Source organism: Pangasianodon hypophthalmus, chromosome 6 (genome assembly GCF_027358585.1).
Source record: "Pangasianodon hypophthalmus isolate fPanHyp1 chromosome 6, fPanHyp1.pri, whole genome shotgun sequence".
In the NCBI taxonomy this organism is placed as follows: domain Eukaryota; kingdom Metazoa; phylum Chordata; class Actinopteri; order Siluriformes; family Pangasiidae; genus Pangasianodon; species Pangasianodon hypophthalmus.
Window position 1 is genome coordinate 21,301,151 of NC_069715.1, and position 15,687 is coordinate 21,316,837.

The window sequence follows — 15,687 nt, forward strand, 5'->3', positions numbered from 1 at the left end:
GTGGTCTCTTACGTAATATGCTGCTTTCTTTACTAACATACAAACGGTTTTCTGTAACATTTAATTTTGTGCTGGAAAACTAATGTTTGGAAATCTAAAATGTTTTTGTACTGACTGTACAGTAACAATAATAGCATAGAAGTCATAAAATAAAAATCTATAGCAATGTTTGTACCAAAAAAATAGGGTGCCTAAGACTTTTGCACAGTACTCTATATGTAGAAGTCTGGCAAAGAATACATTGTCACTAACACCACTTAAAAGTAGTAAATTAGCAAATGTGTAAACATAAACATAAAATGTACTCTCCAGTAAAGAGCACAAATGTTCCCATAGTTTGAAGGATAAGCTGACCAAGCACTTATCTGCTATGCTTACAGCTTACTTGAGTGTAGTTCATAATTTTATCCGTACAAAGTCTGAATACTGATATGTGCAATTTTAGTATAAAATTCTCACTATGCACATTTAAATCATCTCTGAATATGACTCTAACAGAGAAAAAAGTTGGCAGAGAGAGAGATTTAGCTGAAATTGCTGAGACATTTGCCAAGAAAAGACTATTTTAGTCTAGCTGATATCAGTAAAAGACCATCCCTGTGTTTCAGTACCTGTTTTTTTTTTTAACACACCCAGGATAACCTGCTCTCTTAGTTACATGCCCTTCAAAAAATATGATTTGGTTTTCAAAATAGGTCGAATCCTTGATTTGTATTGCCAAGCGGGAGTTTGTTCCACTGCTACACATTCCACTCCAGTGCTACACTCTTCAAGTCTTAAGACATACTGCAAACAATATTGCAGCAGGATCAATTGCTAAAGAGGCTAAACTTCTGTTAACACACACTGACCTGTGCAACGGTTTTGCTGGGCATCGCTCCGGTAGCCTGGAGGACACACACACCGAAAACTTCCCACTGTATTCTCACACTGACCAGACAGACACGGCCTCGGATTCAACAAACACTCATTTATATCTGTGAAAACACAAAACGATACATTTCCATTCATTTTAATTATGACTGTAAGGCTAAAATTGGTACAATCAACATGTCTAATACTTTTTTATGAAGACTAAAAAAAAACCTGTGCACAAAAAAGACAGTGAGTTGGTTTAACATACATAACATTAATTCTGTGCATTTAAAAGTGCAATTAAATAATATGCAAAGTTATGTGTATATATATATATATATATATATATATATATATATATATATATATATATATATATATATTATGTGTAATATAGAACTAGAGATCAGATGTTTTTAGCTTCCTCATGTCCCTGATTACAAAGGAGGCTAAATGCTAGCTACTAATGATGTCACAATAGCATAATTACAAAAAGTTGTGATGTAGTATCTATGTTCAGTAACTCAAACTATATGCTGTTTAATGTTTCCTGTGTTAATTACGTACAACAAATTCTAGAAAGTACTCTTCTATCAAATAGCATTTGAAACACTGATATTAAATTTGCTATTAAAAAACTTCAATAAACATGGTTTGGGAAAGTTGACATAGTGTATCACAAAGATGAGTGGCTAGAAAAGAAAATTTCAAAACTTTGTGTTATTGTAGTCTATTTAAAAGCAAGCTGTTAGTAGGCTAATTAGTGGTTTGTACAGTTATTGTATATGAATCAGCTTAAATCAAATCTAGCATTTGGGACACAGACTTATATCTTTATCCTTCAAGGATAAAAGAACAGCTGAGGAGGCTTAAAGGTTCGGATCCCATGACCTTCAGGGTCAAAGGATATTATCAAGCCAGCATAATAAAACTCTAAAGGTGATTATCTGGATGGTAAATACAAAGACTCTGGAAAACAAAAGCAAATTGTTTGCTAAGGCCAGTGTGACTTGTGTGAAAGCATGACCAAATCTTCAAAACTTTCTAAATGAACTCTGACCTTTAGGAGCTTTATAAGGTCCGTGGGAAAATGTAGTAAATCCTAAAGGATGTGAAATGGTCAAATGCAGACATTTGGTAGTTTTTGAGAAAAAACAACAATGGCATCTTTCCATAGACAAATGCTGAATTTTAGTTTAGGTCGTCGCTTTTCAAAGAAAAATATACAAACATCGGGTATCACACACAAATACAGATTTTTATTCAAATGTTATTTATTATCTATTAAGAATCCATTATTTAACACCAAGACAGTTGTGATGCCATATATTGAAATCAAATTCAGTGCATACAGAATAAGGGTGTAACACAATGACACTAGCTGTATCTGTTCATCATTTTAGAACCCTACCACTATACCACTATACCGCTGTCAGCATCAGTAGTTCACAGATCCTGACCTTCATCATGCTACATCACTCCAGTTCATTTAATTGATGTCATCTAGAGATGTGCACAGAACTGATTTTTTTTTAATCCTGGTCATGCAGTTATTATTTTTGATTGTAACTGAAAGTTAAAAACCTCCCATTCACGCCACTTTCCTGTATTCTTTGAGATCCCAGTTCTGATACACACCTCTAGTCTCAAGCTCTGTTTAGAACACATTATCTGTTCATTCCAAGGAATGTGTTCGTATTTGGTTACATCCCCATCAGATGAATTTCCACTTATGTCTTCATTTAATATAATATATAAAATAAGTTCCTGCATGAATTCTCTGATTTAAAAAAAATCTTTTGCTCATATTTTTCCCCCCACTGTAACTGTGTACTGGAAAGATAATATCTTTTGTATAAACAAAATATTGATGGAATTTCTCTATGCTTTATTTTTATTTATTTATTTATTTTTACCTTGCCATTCGAGGCTGCTGTACCTGTTTGCTCATAACTGTCACTTTCTCCTACTAACTTGACTTCATACACTTCTCTGCATTTCTGTTTCAGAGAAACACACTGTTTTAAAGTAACATTGTGGAGTCTGGTTTGAGCAAAATAAATTGTAAAATAGTGAATCTGATTGCACACAGAGGTGGGATGTACTTGAATAACTGTATTTTGTTACTCTACTGTATCATTTTATGGAATTTGTACTTCACTTAGTATAATTGATTAAATTAATACTTGTACTCGTACTCAATTACATTTTACTCCTTATATGTACATAAACAAAAATTACTTCAAATATCTTAAAGATCATGTCTCCAGTATTTTTCTTTTGCCCTGCTACTTCTTCCACAAGTAGCTTGCAATAATCTTTTTCTACCAGAGAGGGCGAAATTTTGCAGCTTTAACCCAAAAAAAATGCACTCATTTTAGTGTCTGCTGTTTTGAGAAGATTATAATGCAGGAGAAAAATGGAGAAAGTTTCATACCTTGGCAATGACCTGCTTGAGAATTCAGGATGAACCCAGGATTACACGCACATGTGTGTTTCCCTCCGGGTATATCGACACACCGACCCGGCCCACAAACCTGAGGGTTAGCCTCACACACACGTTTGTCTGTAAAACACAAACGTAAATAACAGTGATGACTGGAATAGCTAAAATCTAATATCTATCAACGGCATTATGATGAAACTTTTAGGGTTACGCAATGCATTGCATTGTGCTGCTGCCACATGATTGGCTGACTAGATAACTGCATGAATGTGCAGGCGTGCAGGTGTTCCTAATAAAGTGGACAGTGAGTGTATTTGCTACAGTGTTTCTACATGTGTATCGTTGATACAAGTGTATCTGGTTATATTTTGTCTATGTATAGTATTTACTGCAGTCTTATACATTTGTATTGTTTATTTTAACTGATTTTAATGCTTTTCTGCTGCTATATTGTCTTTTGTCTTCTCTTTTGGTTCTTGTCTCTTTTGGTTCTTCCCACCTGGGATTAATAAAGTGTTATCGTAACCTGATCTTATCATTTGAAGAATCACTCATTTGAAGAAGCTAGCTAACCAAAGTTAGCTATGCAGACATTAGCTAGCTCCATTAGATTGAAGTTCAGCTGTACATGAAGCAGATTATATAGACAGACAGCAGACAGACCGATGTGTTGAAGAGAATTTGATTAGAAAACAGGTTGGAAATTATCCTTCCACATGTTAATCTGTTATGCCTTTTTTTTAAGGAAGAGGCCCTGGTTAGCTATGATAGCTAGTATCTATGGAAAGGTAAAGAAGCCTGTATCCTGTATCATGGATTATAAAGCAGGAAGCTTTTGGCATTGAGGCTAAAGTCAAGCACGTTGCATGTCTCACACTCTTACCAGGACTGCTCTCTGTACCTGCATCCTAGTGAGCCAGTCCATACAAGGCAACTTGGCAAGAACATTCTTCCCTGCAAGGCTCTTTGCATATTTGGTTTTAAAAAACAGCCTGAGATCGTATTAGCGGGGCAATGTGCTGTATAAAATACTTGTGTTTATATAGGTGCATATGTGTGTTTATACTGTATTTGTGCAATGTATGTGTCTTTCACTTACTGTGTATGTCTTTAAGTCACTGAAAGTCACTATAAATAGAATGATTAGTGTTACTCTCTCAACTCTATCCAAGTCCACATTTTTTGGCTTGCATAAAACACTGGCATCACCTCAGTCTCTTTACATATCAAAGAAATGGACTGAACCCATATTCCATATTGTGTCCACATTTCTCTGAACAAGAAATTTAAACAGCTTGCTGGCTCTGTTATAGTCTGTGTGGTTTTTAGTACAGTATCTGCTTACAGGTTCCCATTTTCAAAAAGGAAGACATTAGAGGCCATATAACAGCACAGCAGAGTGAGGGTTCAGTTATTCAGTGAACAAATACTGCTAGAATAAATATCGTTTCTAGGAATAGTTTATCAAAAAATGAAATGTACATAATCATTCCCTTACCAAAACATGCTTGATGTCTGGGGTTTGCTGTTCTAGTCTTTCACTGAAGCTGCACAGCTAATGCATTTCATAGCTACATTATTAGTATTCGTATTATACACACTTGTTTAAACTGTCAAAATATTCTTATTGCCCTATGATATAAAGATAAACTAAAATACGTAGTAGAAGCAAAGAAGATACAAGAGTAAAAATGAATTAGACAAGAAATTAGGAATGTTTGTGATTTAATATGATAAAGTGTGAAGTGTGATTTTTTAAATAATTTTCTGATCTGCTTGACTGATCTGCTTAACATCTATTTATGAGAAAAAAAATGTATTACGTTTATCATAAAACATACATAAATTAGTTAGGGAATAAACAAATGCTTTTATTCGTTTTACATTTTGAAATGAAAAATATATGTGCAAAAGAGATGTTTTGACTTTGAGCTGATTTAATTTTTAGACTTTGTGTCATCAAATTATTTAAAATGAGTCAATATTATATTTTTCAAAAATCTGTGGCTGGGAGTCCCAGAGAGCAAAAGTGGCTGTGCTCTCAGGGAAGAAGGGGTGGCATACCCTCTCTCCTCAATCAATCACAGCAACACTAGCCAATAATGGGCATCCGTGAGCTTGTGTATGCGGAAGTGTGCGGATAGCGCTTTCCTCCGAGTGTGTTATACCGTCTCCGTCGTTTCTGAAAAATTTGTAAATCTGTCGGAAAAAAGTTTTACACAAAACTTTACTAAAAGCTTGATAAATGAGGCTCAGTGTGTGTGTTTTTTAATGAATTTAGCTAAATAATGATGGAAACTAATGCTAATTTTAACATACTATGCTGCAGTTCTTTTTTTACTGTTTTGATGATATTCCTAGCAAGCAGAGTTTCATGTTGTGGGTACTCACGGGGAAGTTCTCTGCTTGGCTGGCTAGTTGGTGAAGCAGGACCTCCTGTTTGTCTGTGCTGACTCAGCTGTGGTTCATTCTGAATGATGAAAACTTCTGACGTGATTGGCTGTTTCTGACCAGCACTGGACTGCTGAATCCTGACGTTATGGGTGATAGTTGCAGACTGAGGCCTCGTTGGTCTTTGGTTTTGTGGTGGCTCATTTCTTGTTGTTGATTGTAATAATGATGTATCATATCTAGTCACTGTAGTCAACGTGCGGTTCGTCTGAGAAACCAGTGCAGGGTTGCGTGGTTCTGTAACCCTCTGATTCAATTTCAGCGTGTTGGGGGAGTAATGGTAGCCAGGACCAGCAGGACAAATCTCCTTAAATTCAACTGTGGACACACAGATTGTTCAGCAATAGCAAATTAAAGCAAACTGACTTATGGTATAAAACGCTTGAATTATTCTCAGACCTCTGTGTGTGATGTAACACCTAATTATTAAATATTTCGGATAAAAATCGACTCTATTCAAGAAAAATGTTGCGTGAACTATACGCATGTAATTTGCATAATCTGAATGGGAAATTTAACCAGGTGCTTAACCCTTCTCATAATATGCATAACTTTCCCTATGTAAATATTGATGTAACTTTAGTTGCTGACTCTGAATATTGCCCTAAATGTACTGTGTTCTTCTTATCCCTAAATGTCGTCAATCAGCCAAGACATGGTGTCTGAAATTGTCCTTCTTTAATTTTGCACTGGAGCTAGGAAGCTAATGAAGCTAACCAGGAATCAAAGCTTATAGCCTTATAGCCTTATAGTGTGGTGCATGTCTAAATTTCCACAAATTTCCCTCAAATCAGTTTAAATATGACATGCTGTTGTTTCTAAATACGGACAAATATATGTTAAAAATTGGATTATGGATTCAGATTTTTGAAAACTGAATCAAGCGAGTGATTTGGATTGTTATAGTTCGAAAAAATTTTTAAACATTTTTAAGTTTTTGATTTTTTTAAAAATATTTTTAAGTATTTCCATACAACAAGACAAACAATGCTACATGAGGCAAATGTGTGATGATTTAGACATGTAGGTTGCATGATGGTAAACTAGTAGCTATAATCTTCCCTAACTTGTTATCTACATTAGCAGCTTAGCTTCAGTGAATAACTACAGACACAAACTTCACATACTAAACATGATATTGCTGTGTTTGTAGATTTTTAATCTGGAAATCCTTTGTTTAGTGACTAATGAGCAACAAATGTAGCTTATTATGCAATATATCATACAGTGCATTTTACATTTACAACCTGACAGGTGCTTTTATCCATAGTGAATTATTTAAAGCACAGAGCTGAGTTAACGGTTAAAGAATCAGTTTGGTTAAATATTTATCCAGTTACCTTAATTAAGCCAGTTTGAGGCACAGTAATGATGAGTTAGGCGTTAAGTTTACACAATGCTAAACAAAGGCTATAATATTTCCTTACTTGCTAGCTATATTTGAGGTAAGCGGTATTGTGTTTATTTATTTATTTATTTATTTTTGGGCCAGCTGGTCCTTTAAGCCTCCAGAGAAGAGACATCTCTTCTACAGAAGGTGAGCCTTACTGAAAACAGCTGTTTTATTAACCAGATGTGGAAAATACAAAGGAGAATTAACACCTGTTACAATTTTTAAAACATTTAAAACATTTAACACAAAAAACATTTAACCACATAAAAGACCCCCAGTTGCAAATTTACAACATATTTTTTTATGCAACCTAATTATATGAAATGTTGAGTAAATTCAGGGGAAAAAACCCTACATATTGCACACAATCTGTTTCACTGCAACATTTTTGGTGGGAAAACTTGATCACTACAATATTCTCAGCATTCTGTGTTCAAACAACATGGCCGCCTCCTTCTAATCCCTTTACTCTCAGCTATGGACAAAATGACCATCCTTTCCAAGTAAGTATATTATATTACACATTTTTTTTTTTCTTGAAATCTTAAGATGTTTGTTGATAGAAATTGCACAAAAATTGCACAAAATATGTGTCATAGAGAAGTTTTTTTAATAATAATTTTTCAAAAATGCAACAATGGGCTTCAATGCTCATTTCCCCGTATCGTTTTCCAATTCAAGTAATGCATACATTTTCATAGAAAATGATTTCTTAACTTCATTGTTCTTATTGTACATTAATTATTTTGATATGGATTCTAAACTGTTTTAAATGCTTAAATATTAAACATCTACTTTAATTTAGAAGTAACTGTACATTCATATGTCCTCATTTTTATTTGTAGGTGTATGGGTAGGTGTTTTAGTCTACTGCTATATACTTGATAGTTAACGCTTGTGTCTTGCCAAGATGTATATAGATAGATAATAAGACAATAATTAAAATAATTAAACCTAGAGATAAAACTTGTTAAACTAAATATTCACAAAATAAAACAAGTGACTCACCAGATCCAAAATATGGGCAGGCCTCACACTTCCTTCCCCAGGCTTTACCGACACGACTGCAGCAGCAGATCTGCTTGGTGATGTTCTTCAGGATGGGCAAAGAGCAAGAGCCCTGAGAGACTATACGGAAACACTGATCCTTCTCCTCTGAGATCACCTTCTGGGCTGTGCAGAGGGAAAAAAGCATCATAGCACCCAGCATAAAGGCAAAACAATACCAATCGAACGTGAATAGACTGACTGAACAGAGACATGGATTCAAACATGCAGCATTCTTCACATGCCAGTCCATTAAGATTTAGGAATTCATAAAGACTTTAAACCCACTGAAAACCCCATCTCTCCACAAATCATCTCAGCTCAGTGTCCACAGTTTCTCTATTACATTCGGATCATAAAGAAAACTTTAGCTCATGGACATCATGCTTTCTTTATATATTCTCAAAGTGGGGTCTGGGGTGTCCAAGAAATATAGGGGTTCTGTGTTTTTTTTTATATTATTATTCTTATTTTGTTAAAGTGGTGGAAATCCCAACCTTCCATTATCACAGATTTTATAGTTATTAGCCTGATCAATCAACTTGGACCTAATGTGCTCTGATGAAAGTGGAAAGCTCAGCAATAAAAAACTCTATGCCTCTTATAAAAATAGCCCCACTATTATTATGCTTATATTTGAATAATAACCCTAATATTTAAGTAATTTCATTCATAAAGTAAATCTACAATGGAGGGGGTGTACAAAGAGTTTGGGAAGCCCTTTTTGTAGACTAAATGACCTCTTCTTAAGGCTACACAATATATGGTTTCTTAGCTCTTACTGTAATTATTACAGTGTCAGTGAAGCTGATATATTGAGATGGTGTGTAATAGAGTATTATTTATTCTCAGACTCTCAAGATGATTTTCTTTGTGTTTGGATGACTCATGGTGTTCACATCATCCAACACACCCCAGGTCTGTCAGGACAAGTTTTATTTATTTGAGTACTAATAAATCTTTTCATTATTATTTCGCGCCCATCTTACAGTGTCCTCAGATCACTTTAAAACAGCGTGGGAAGATGACATCGGTGTCAATATCTCGGAAGATATTTGGGAAGAGGGACTGAAACTAATTCATACCTGCTCTATAAACGCTAGACTACAGCTTATATGGTTTAAGGTGATACATAGGTTATGTTATTCGAAAATCAAACTCAGCAAAATTTATTCTTCAGTATCCCCTCTATGTGATTGATGCAAGAGCTCAGAAGGGACTCATGTTCACGCTTTTTGTATCAGCTCTGAGGGGTCAGGGTTTTGGAAGAGCATATTCCAAGGGTTGTGGAACTCGGAAGTTTTCAAAAAGGATATCAGTCCTGATGTGGAATTAGCTCTGTTTGGATGCTCTGATCTTATATTAGCTCTGCCACATTCGCAATAGTTATCTCTTATGTTTGGTATGGTGGTGGCTAAGAGGGTGATCTCGATGGAATGGAAAGCTCACCTCGCCACCTAGATTTCAAAAATGGCTGGCTGAGATGGTTGCCTCCCTCAAGCTTGAAAGGATTCGATTTCTTAAGACTGGTCACTAAAAAAGTTGACAGGATCTGCGGCCCCTTCCTGGAGTATCTTTTCAAGAACTGTGCAACTGTCATATACGATGAATAATTTTTATTTTGTCTCACAATTACCCCATTTCTTATGTATCGTTGTGGGGAGTAAGTGCCTAGGGTCACTGGTGGCTTTGTTAATGGTGTTTAAATCATACTGTATCAGGTGTGTGTTTGGGGAGGGAGGGACAGTTCAGATTTTTTTCTCTCTTCCTTTCCTCTTTGTATGTATAGTGTGAAATTTCGTTCGTCTTTTTCCTTTTGATTTGTCTGCTGGGTAATATAAAATCTGGTATAAATAAATAAATAAATAAATAAATCTTTTCATAATATTTACACAACTTAGATATTGATAACATAATATTTGAAGGCAAAAATCAACATTTTAAATCCCCAGTTTCTATTTTTATTCAATAACAAAAGTCTAACAAAAAAAATTCTAAAAAAAAAATAAATTGGCAGAATGACCAACATTACTAAGCTTCATACAGCTATTACCTGTTAATTACCCATTTAAAACCATTTTTCTGCTATTTCACAGATGGTCATAGCAGATAAGTGAAAATGGATATAAATACATGATAAAACATTATATTGTCTCTGATTTTTTTCAGCACTGATTTTTACTTTATGTGGTTTATGTGATTTCTACACATAGTATAGCACTGGTGCTCATTTCTCCTGTTTATGGCAGAAATTATAGGCTCATTAATATTCATATATAGTACATTTGAATACAATATCTTTTAGGTAATTAAAATTGGAATGCAACTCACAGTCGTAGCACACACCAATCATTTTTTTAGCCTAAGCCTAAAAAACGTTCATTTTCATAAGTGTTTAAAACCATAACTGAGAGTCCTGGAATGTTCTAGTGATCAATTTGCGATTCAAACATCTTCAACCTTGTGCATTAATCATGTTTTAACAAATCAGGCATATCCATATCACAATATAATCACAAAATGATCTCAATATCTTTAGCCCATCATGTACAGCCATACATTTAGCAATACTTTCACTCCTACTTGCACACATCTCTGATTGGCTTAGTAGAGCAGATTTGACAATCAACCAACACAGCTAAGGAAGTAAAAGAACTGACACAACATTTTTAAAAACACACGCACATGCACATGCATGAAAGCATAAACACACAACAAACATAGATCCATATACAAACCGCTTTAACAACATTCCAACAAAGCGAAAAAATGCTTGTTGAAGCACCCACACGTGCACAAAAAGGCAGCTGGAATAGTGTAGAGGTCAGAGGTCAAAGGCATCGGTAAAGCACAAGAAAACAGCAGCACAACGATGCCTTGTTGCAAACGGCATGAGAGCATCGCACAGCTAAAACCGCCTTTAGCACTTCAATATTCAGGCTTCATCTGTCTGTCTCTCCTGACATTCATTTCGGAGGATTATCTTGATTATGGATTTAAGAGTATATTAGATTTATAAAGAATCTATAGAGTCAAATCCAGAAGTCTGAGTGCACTACCAGGAAGTGTGTTTACTGAATCAACTATGAAAAACTAACAGCCAATCAACAACAGCACTGTTGAATTCTTGTTTCTGATTGGTCAGAAGGTGTTAATTATATAACAGCACAGCTCCATCTATAATTCAAACGATTTCTATTAACATGCTCATTCTAATACATGATTGTTTCTATAGTTAACAAATCATTCACAGGGACTTGTATGAGAAATGATGTACATAATATAAAGCCAATAATAAATGGATTAAGTAACAGTTATTTAACAAAGAAAACCATATCGTTGTTAACTATATAATCATTCTGTTTTCAGGAAACATTTATTTAACATATATGGAAGGAGTCTCGAGTGTCAGTACTCTGTAAGAGTCACTAGGTTTTTAGATACAAGACTCTTCAGGACAGAGGAGTTTGCACTTTTCCAGTTTCTCACAAGCTGTGTTTTTGATTTAGTGACATCAAGAGAGAAAAAAAAAAAAACAGGCTGGTGAAGGAACAATTGTTCATACCTACTACGACATTCAGTCAGGTCCATTGACTGCAAAGGATTTGCATCCAAGTATTAAAAATAATCCTAATATTTATGATTATGGTAGCTTGTCCAATTACTTTTGAGCCGGTGAAAATAAATGACTGTAATTCTTAAAGGGTTAATGCAATATTTTTGTTAAAGTCTTTGAATTAAAGATGAAACTCGACACTTCAATCAAATCTTGATTGCTTCATTTCAAATCCATTGTGGTGGTGTACAGCGGCAAAAATTACCAAAATTGTGTCACTGTCCAAATACTTACGGACCCGACTGTAAATGAACAAGAACTAACTGGTCTCCTGAATGTTCCACATCACTGAATGTAGCTATAAACAGTTAAAAATATTTGTTGTAGTATTTTATTCTTTACATATTGGCTCTACAGTGAACTTCTGTATGTGCTACATATCATTTCTCTTATTTCTCCCAACCAATCAGAACACTGTACTGGACTTAATTATTTAATGAGTTTGATGTTGGTTTTGTGGCCATAATCTGCAGTACACATTCTGAATACCTGGTGACTTTTCAATGTCTACATGTCCTTTTTCCCCTTTAAATGTAAAGTTCTTGGACCTAATAATGAGTAAAGCTTCACTCACATCAGTTACAAGACTGAATGCATTTTCCTTACTCACTCTTACTCACTTTCAGCAACTGCTTTATTCTGGTCATGGTGCTAATTTTTATTTATTTTTTTTAAATCAAACAATTTTATTCATTTTATAGTATGTGGAATCATATTATGTTGAATATATGATCCAGTATATGGAAAGAAATATTTAAAAACATTTTAAAATACTTTCTTTTAGTCCTGGAAGACCTTACCCTTGAGTTGCACAATATATTGTGTATTATAGTCTCAATATAATATATTATATCTGATCCGGTCTAGAACATTACATTATTCTCTATAACACTTCACAGATCAGTTTACTGAAATGTTAAGAATATATACAATAAACTACTTTTTAGTTAATAAAAATTTCTAATAGAAGAAATAAAATCAGTTCTTGTTGGTAGTGAACTCAGACATCTAGACCTGGCCCTGCATTGTAGCTGTGTGACTCTTCAGCCTTGCCAGTGTTCCGGCGTTTTCCCTTTACTTACAGATACAGATGCCATGTGAGGCGTCCAATAAGAAACCGGGTTTGCAAACACAGCTGTAGCTTCCACGGGTGTTCACACACTTCCCGTTCTCACAGAAACCCGGCTGCAAGCACTCGTTAATATCTACACCAGGAGAGGAAGATGAGAGGTAGGTGTGTGGGTGTGTCTTCGTGTGTCATGTTGTTTCTATCCAAATGATTTTAGGTGAATTTTATGTGAATCTGTTTGCACAAATGGGACCAGAATCTCAAACACACACCTAAATGTTGCAGTAAAGTGTTTCCTCCTGTTTAAGGTAGAGCTGTGGATATGTGATAAATATACACATATTATACACAAGCAAAATGTGTGGTATAAATGATACCATAGAGTGTATATACACAGCCTACTCCCTCCATGCCCCCGTCCTTTTACATTAACAGCTGGAGTTTGATGTGTATGCACTAAAAGTTTACTGTCCTCAGCATACCCAAAGCCATGGCCCAAAAACAACAGCTTCATGGCTTGTGAAAGGGGGGTCCTTAAGAGGATTCCACATTTACACCATATACAGTACCAGGTGCTGATGATCTCTGATCTTATAGACTGTTAGGCTTGGGAATGTGATGTCATGTGATGCTGGGGGGGATTTGGTATACACACCTCTGTACCAATACCAGTCTCTTTAAGCTCTCACCATGTGTGTGAACTTGTTTGTAGCATGTACCAAAGAACTGACCGGTCCAAAATGGTGGAACAATCCAATAATGTAGCACGGTGTGATGTCAATCCCTCAAGCCTAATTGCCATCATTGTGTGCACCCTTAAAACACCCTAAACACAATACCCTGATTCTGAAATGGTTAACTCCTCTTCAGTGTTTGTTTATGTACAGTATATATTGGAGTTTGAGTCTATATTGTTAACAGTACAAAGATCACAAGAGCCTATAATGCAATGTTTAATGTATATTAATATTCAAGTCACTCTCACAATGAGGAAGAAAAATACTTTTATTTTTACTGTTAAATTACTGTTATTACTTTTACAATATAAAATGATCTTTTAAAGTTACTTAATAATACTGTTGAGAGGCAGAATGAACCTGGACACACACACACACACACGCACACACACACACGCACACAGACAGACCAAGTTTCATCTTTGTATCTCACTTAGGAATAAACTGTACTCTGAAGTAGAGTGAGTCACAGACATTTTGTCTCCATCTCAGAGATAAGTCACAACCCCCAAAATCCACACCACTCAAACCATACACACACACACACACACACACACACACACACAGGTTTTAATACTGGGCTATGTGACATCACTTATCTGATTGGCGGTTTTGCAAGGAACATCACACACAGTTAATTAAGCCACCTACAAAGATTCCTGCACTGGATTAGAAAACACATACACACACACACACACACACAGTTGTGTGCAGCTGATAAATTACCAGTATGATTAGCATCTTTCCCAGAAAGGCAGTCATCAGCACATCAGAGTATCTGCTTACAGCCCAATTATAAAAGGTTTTTTTTTTTTTTCCCCTAAACATTTATGGTTGTTTATAACTTTATATTTCTACATATTGCAATTTCACAATAAAGGTGAAAAATATTCTGACATGGTTTAACTTTTTTGATTGCATCACAAAAACCTGCCATTTTAACATATCCTAACCTATCCATATTCACAACTTTTCTTCAGAATTTCTTAATGTTAAGCCAGCAATCTGGGTGCATGTGTAACTGCTCAATGTCCAATGGTGTAGCACATTGCAGTTTGAAGTATTTTGTGGGTTTATTCTGCATAGCTAGCGTTCTGCCTCCCCATCACTTATCTCCTTTTATTAAACAGATAGTTTAAGTTCTAAAATCTGATTGGCTGAGCCAAGTTCAAAGCAGTGAAATGTACCAATGCTGTTATACTAAATATCAGCACCTCTGGAATGCTGCTTGCCCAATCTAATTAGTGGACCAGAACCAACTGTTGTGTACTTAAACAATATCACATGAGAAGAAGATAAAGAAGAAAAGAAGAAGAAGAAGAAAGAGAAGAAGAAGAACAGAAAAAGAAGAAGAAGACCTTACTTTTCCCATTTACTTTACAGTACAGGGAAATTCTTCTCTATGCATACCCAAGCTTCTTAGGAGTTCGGCCGTAGGTTATCATAGCCGTGCTGATATTAACTATAACAACATGACTGCAAGCATGCTTTCATACAAGAGTTTTAGAAATGATATCGAGTAACTGGCATTTCAGACACAATATGGCCAAATAATTTCATTATTTTTCCTCCGCAATCAATAGATTGCTCATAGCTCATAGCTAGCTAGCTCTTAATGATTTGTACATTCCAGTTAAAGGTGCTTCCTGTGAAACTGGCGTCCATTCTTCCTTTTCATCTTCATCTGACGAGCTTTCATATTTTATGTCAGAACATATATACATGAAAAATGTATCATTCGCTGTTGACGTCACTAACTCTGCTGTCGTAATGGTTTCTGTGGGACTGTTATACTAAACATAAGTACTCTTGGAAAACCATTCGTCCAATCAAATTAGTGGACTGGAACTAACTGTTGTAAAATGCATGATGTATGCACACCTGTGGCTACATCACTATAAGTGAATTCTGTATTTTTGCACTGAGGCTTTACACTTTGCCATGGTTGTGTCCATAGAATACAACAATCTTTGTCCATTATGTAGCTTAGCAACCAAAGCTTAATGTTAATAGACTACATTGCATGGTGGAGGAATTGTTTATCGCAAATGTCATTAATAATAAATTAAATTA

The 15,687-nt window shown here is 35.2% G+C and overlaps 1 protein-coding gene across 2 annotated transcripts in view; it reads right to left on the reverse strand.

Annotated features, from left to right (window-relative positions):
• The window catches only part of LOC113526809 (latent-transforming growth factor beta-binding protein 4), a 69,051-nt gene that overhangs the window by 32,009 nt on the left and 21,355 nt on the right, over positions 1-15,687 (reverse strand). The window contains exons 6-10 of one of the 2 annotated variants that reach the window (XM_026914172.3): positions 12,891-13,013; positions 8,154-8,318; positions 5,693-6,070; positions 3,293-3,421; positions 852-977 (exon numbers count right to left, since the gene is read on the reverse strand). In XM_026914172.3, coding sequence (XP_026769973.3) covers positions 852-977; positions 3,293-3,421; positions 5,693-6,070; positions 8,154-8,318; positions 12,891-13,013 — 921 coding nt within the window. The remainder of the gene's footprint in view (positions 1-851; positions 978-3,292; positions 3,422-5,692; positions 6,071-8,153; positions 8,319-12,890; positions 13,014-15,687) is intronic. The other variant, XM_026914173.3, reaches the window with a different exon arrangement.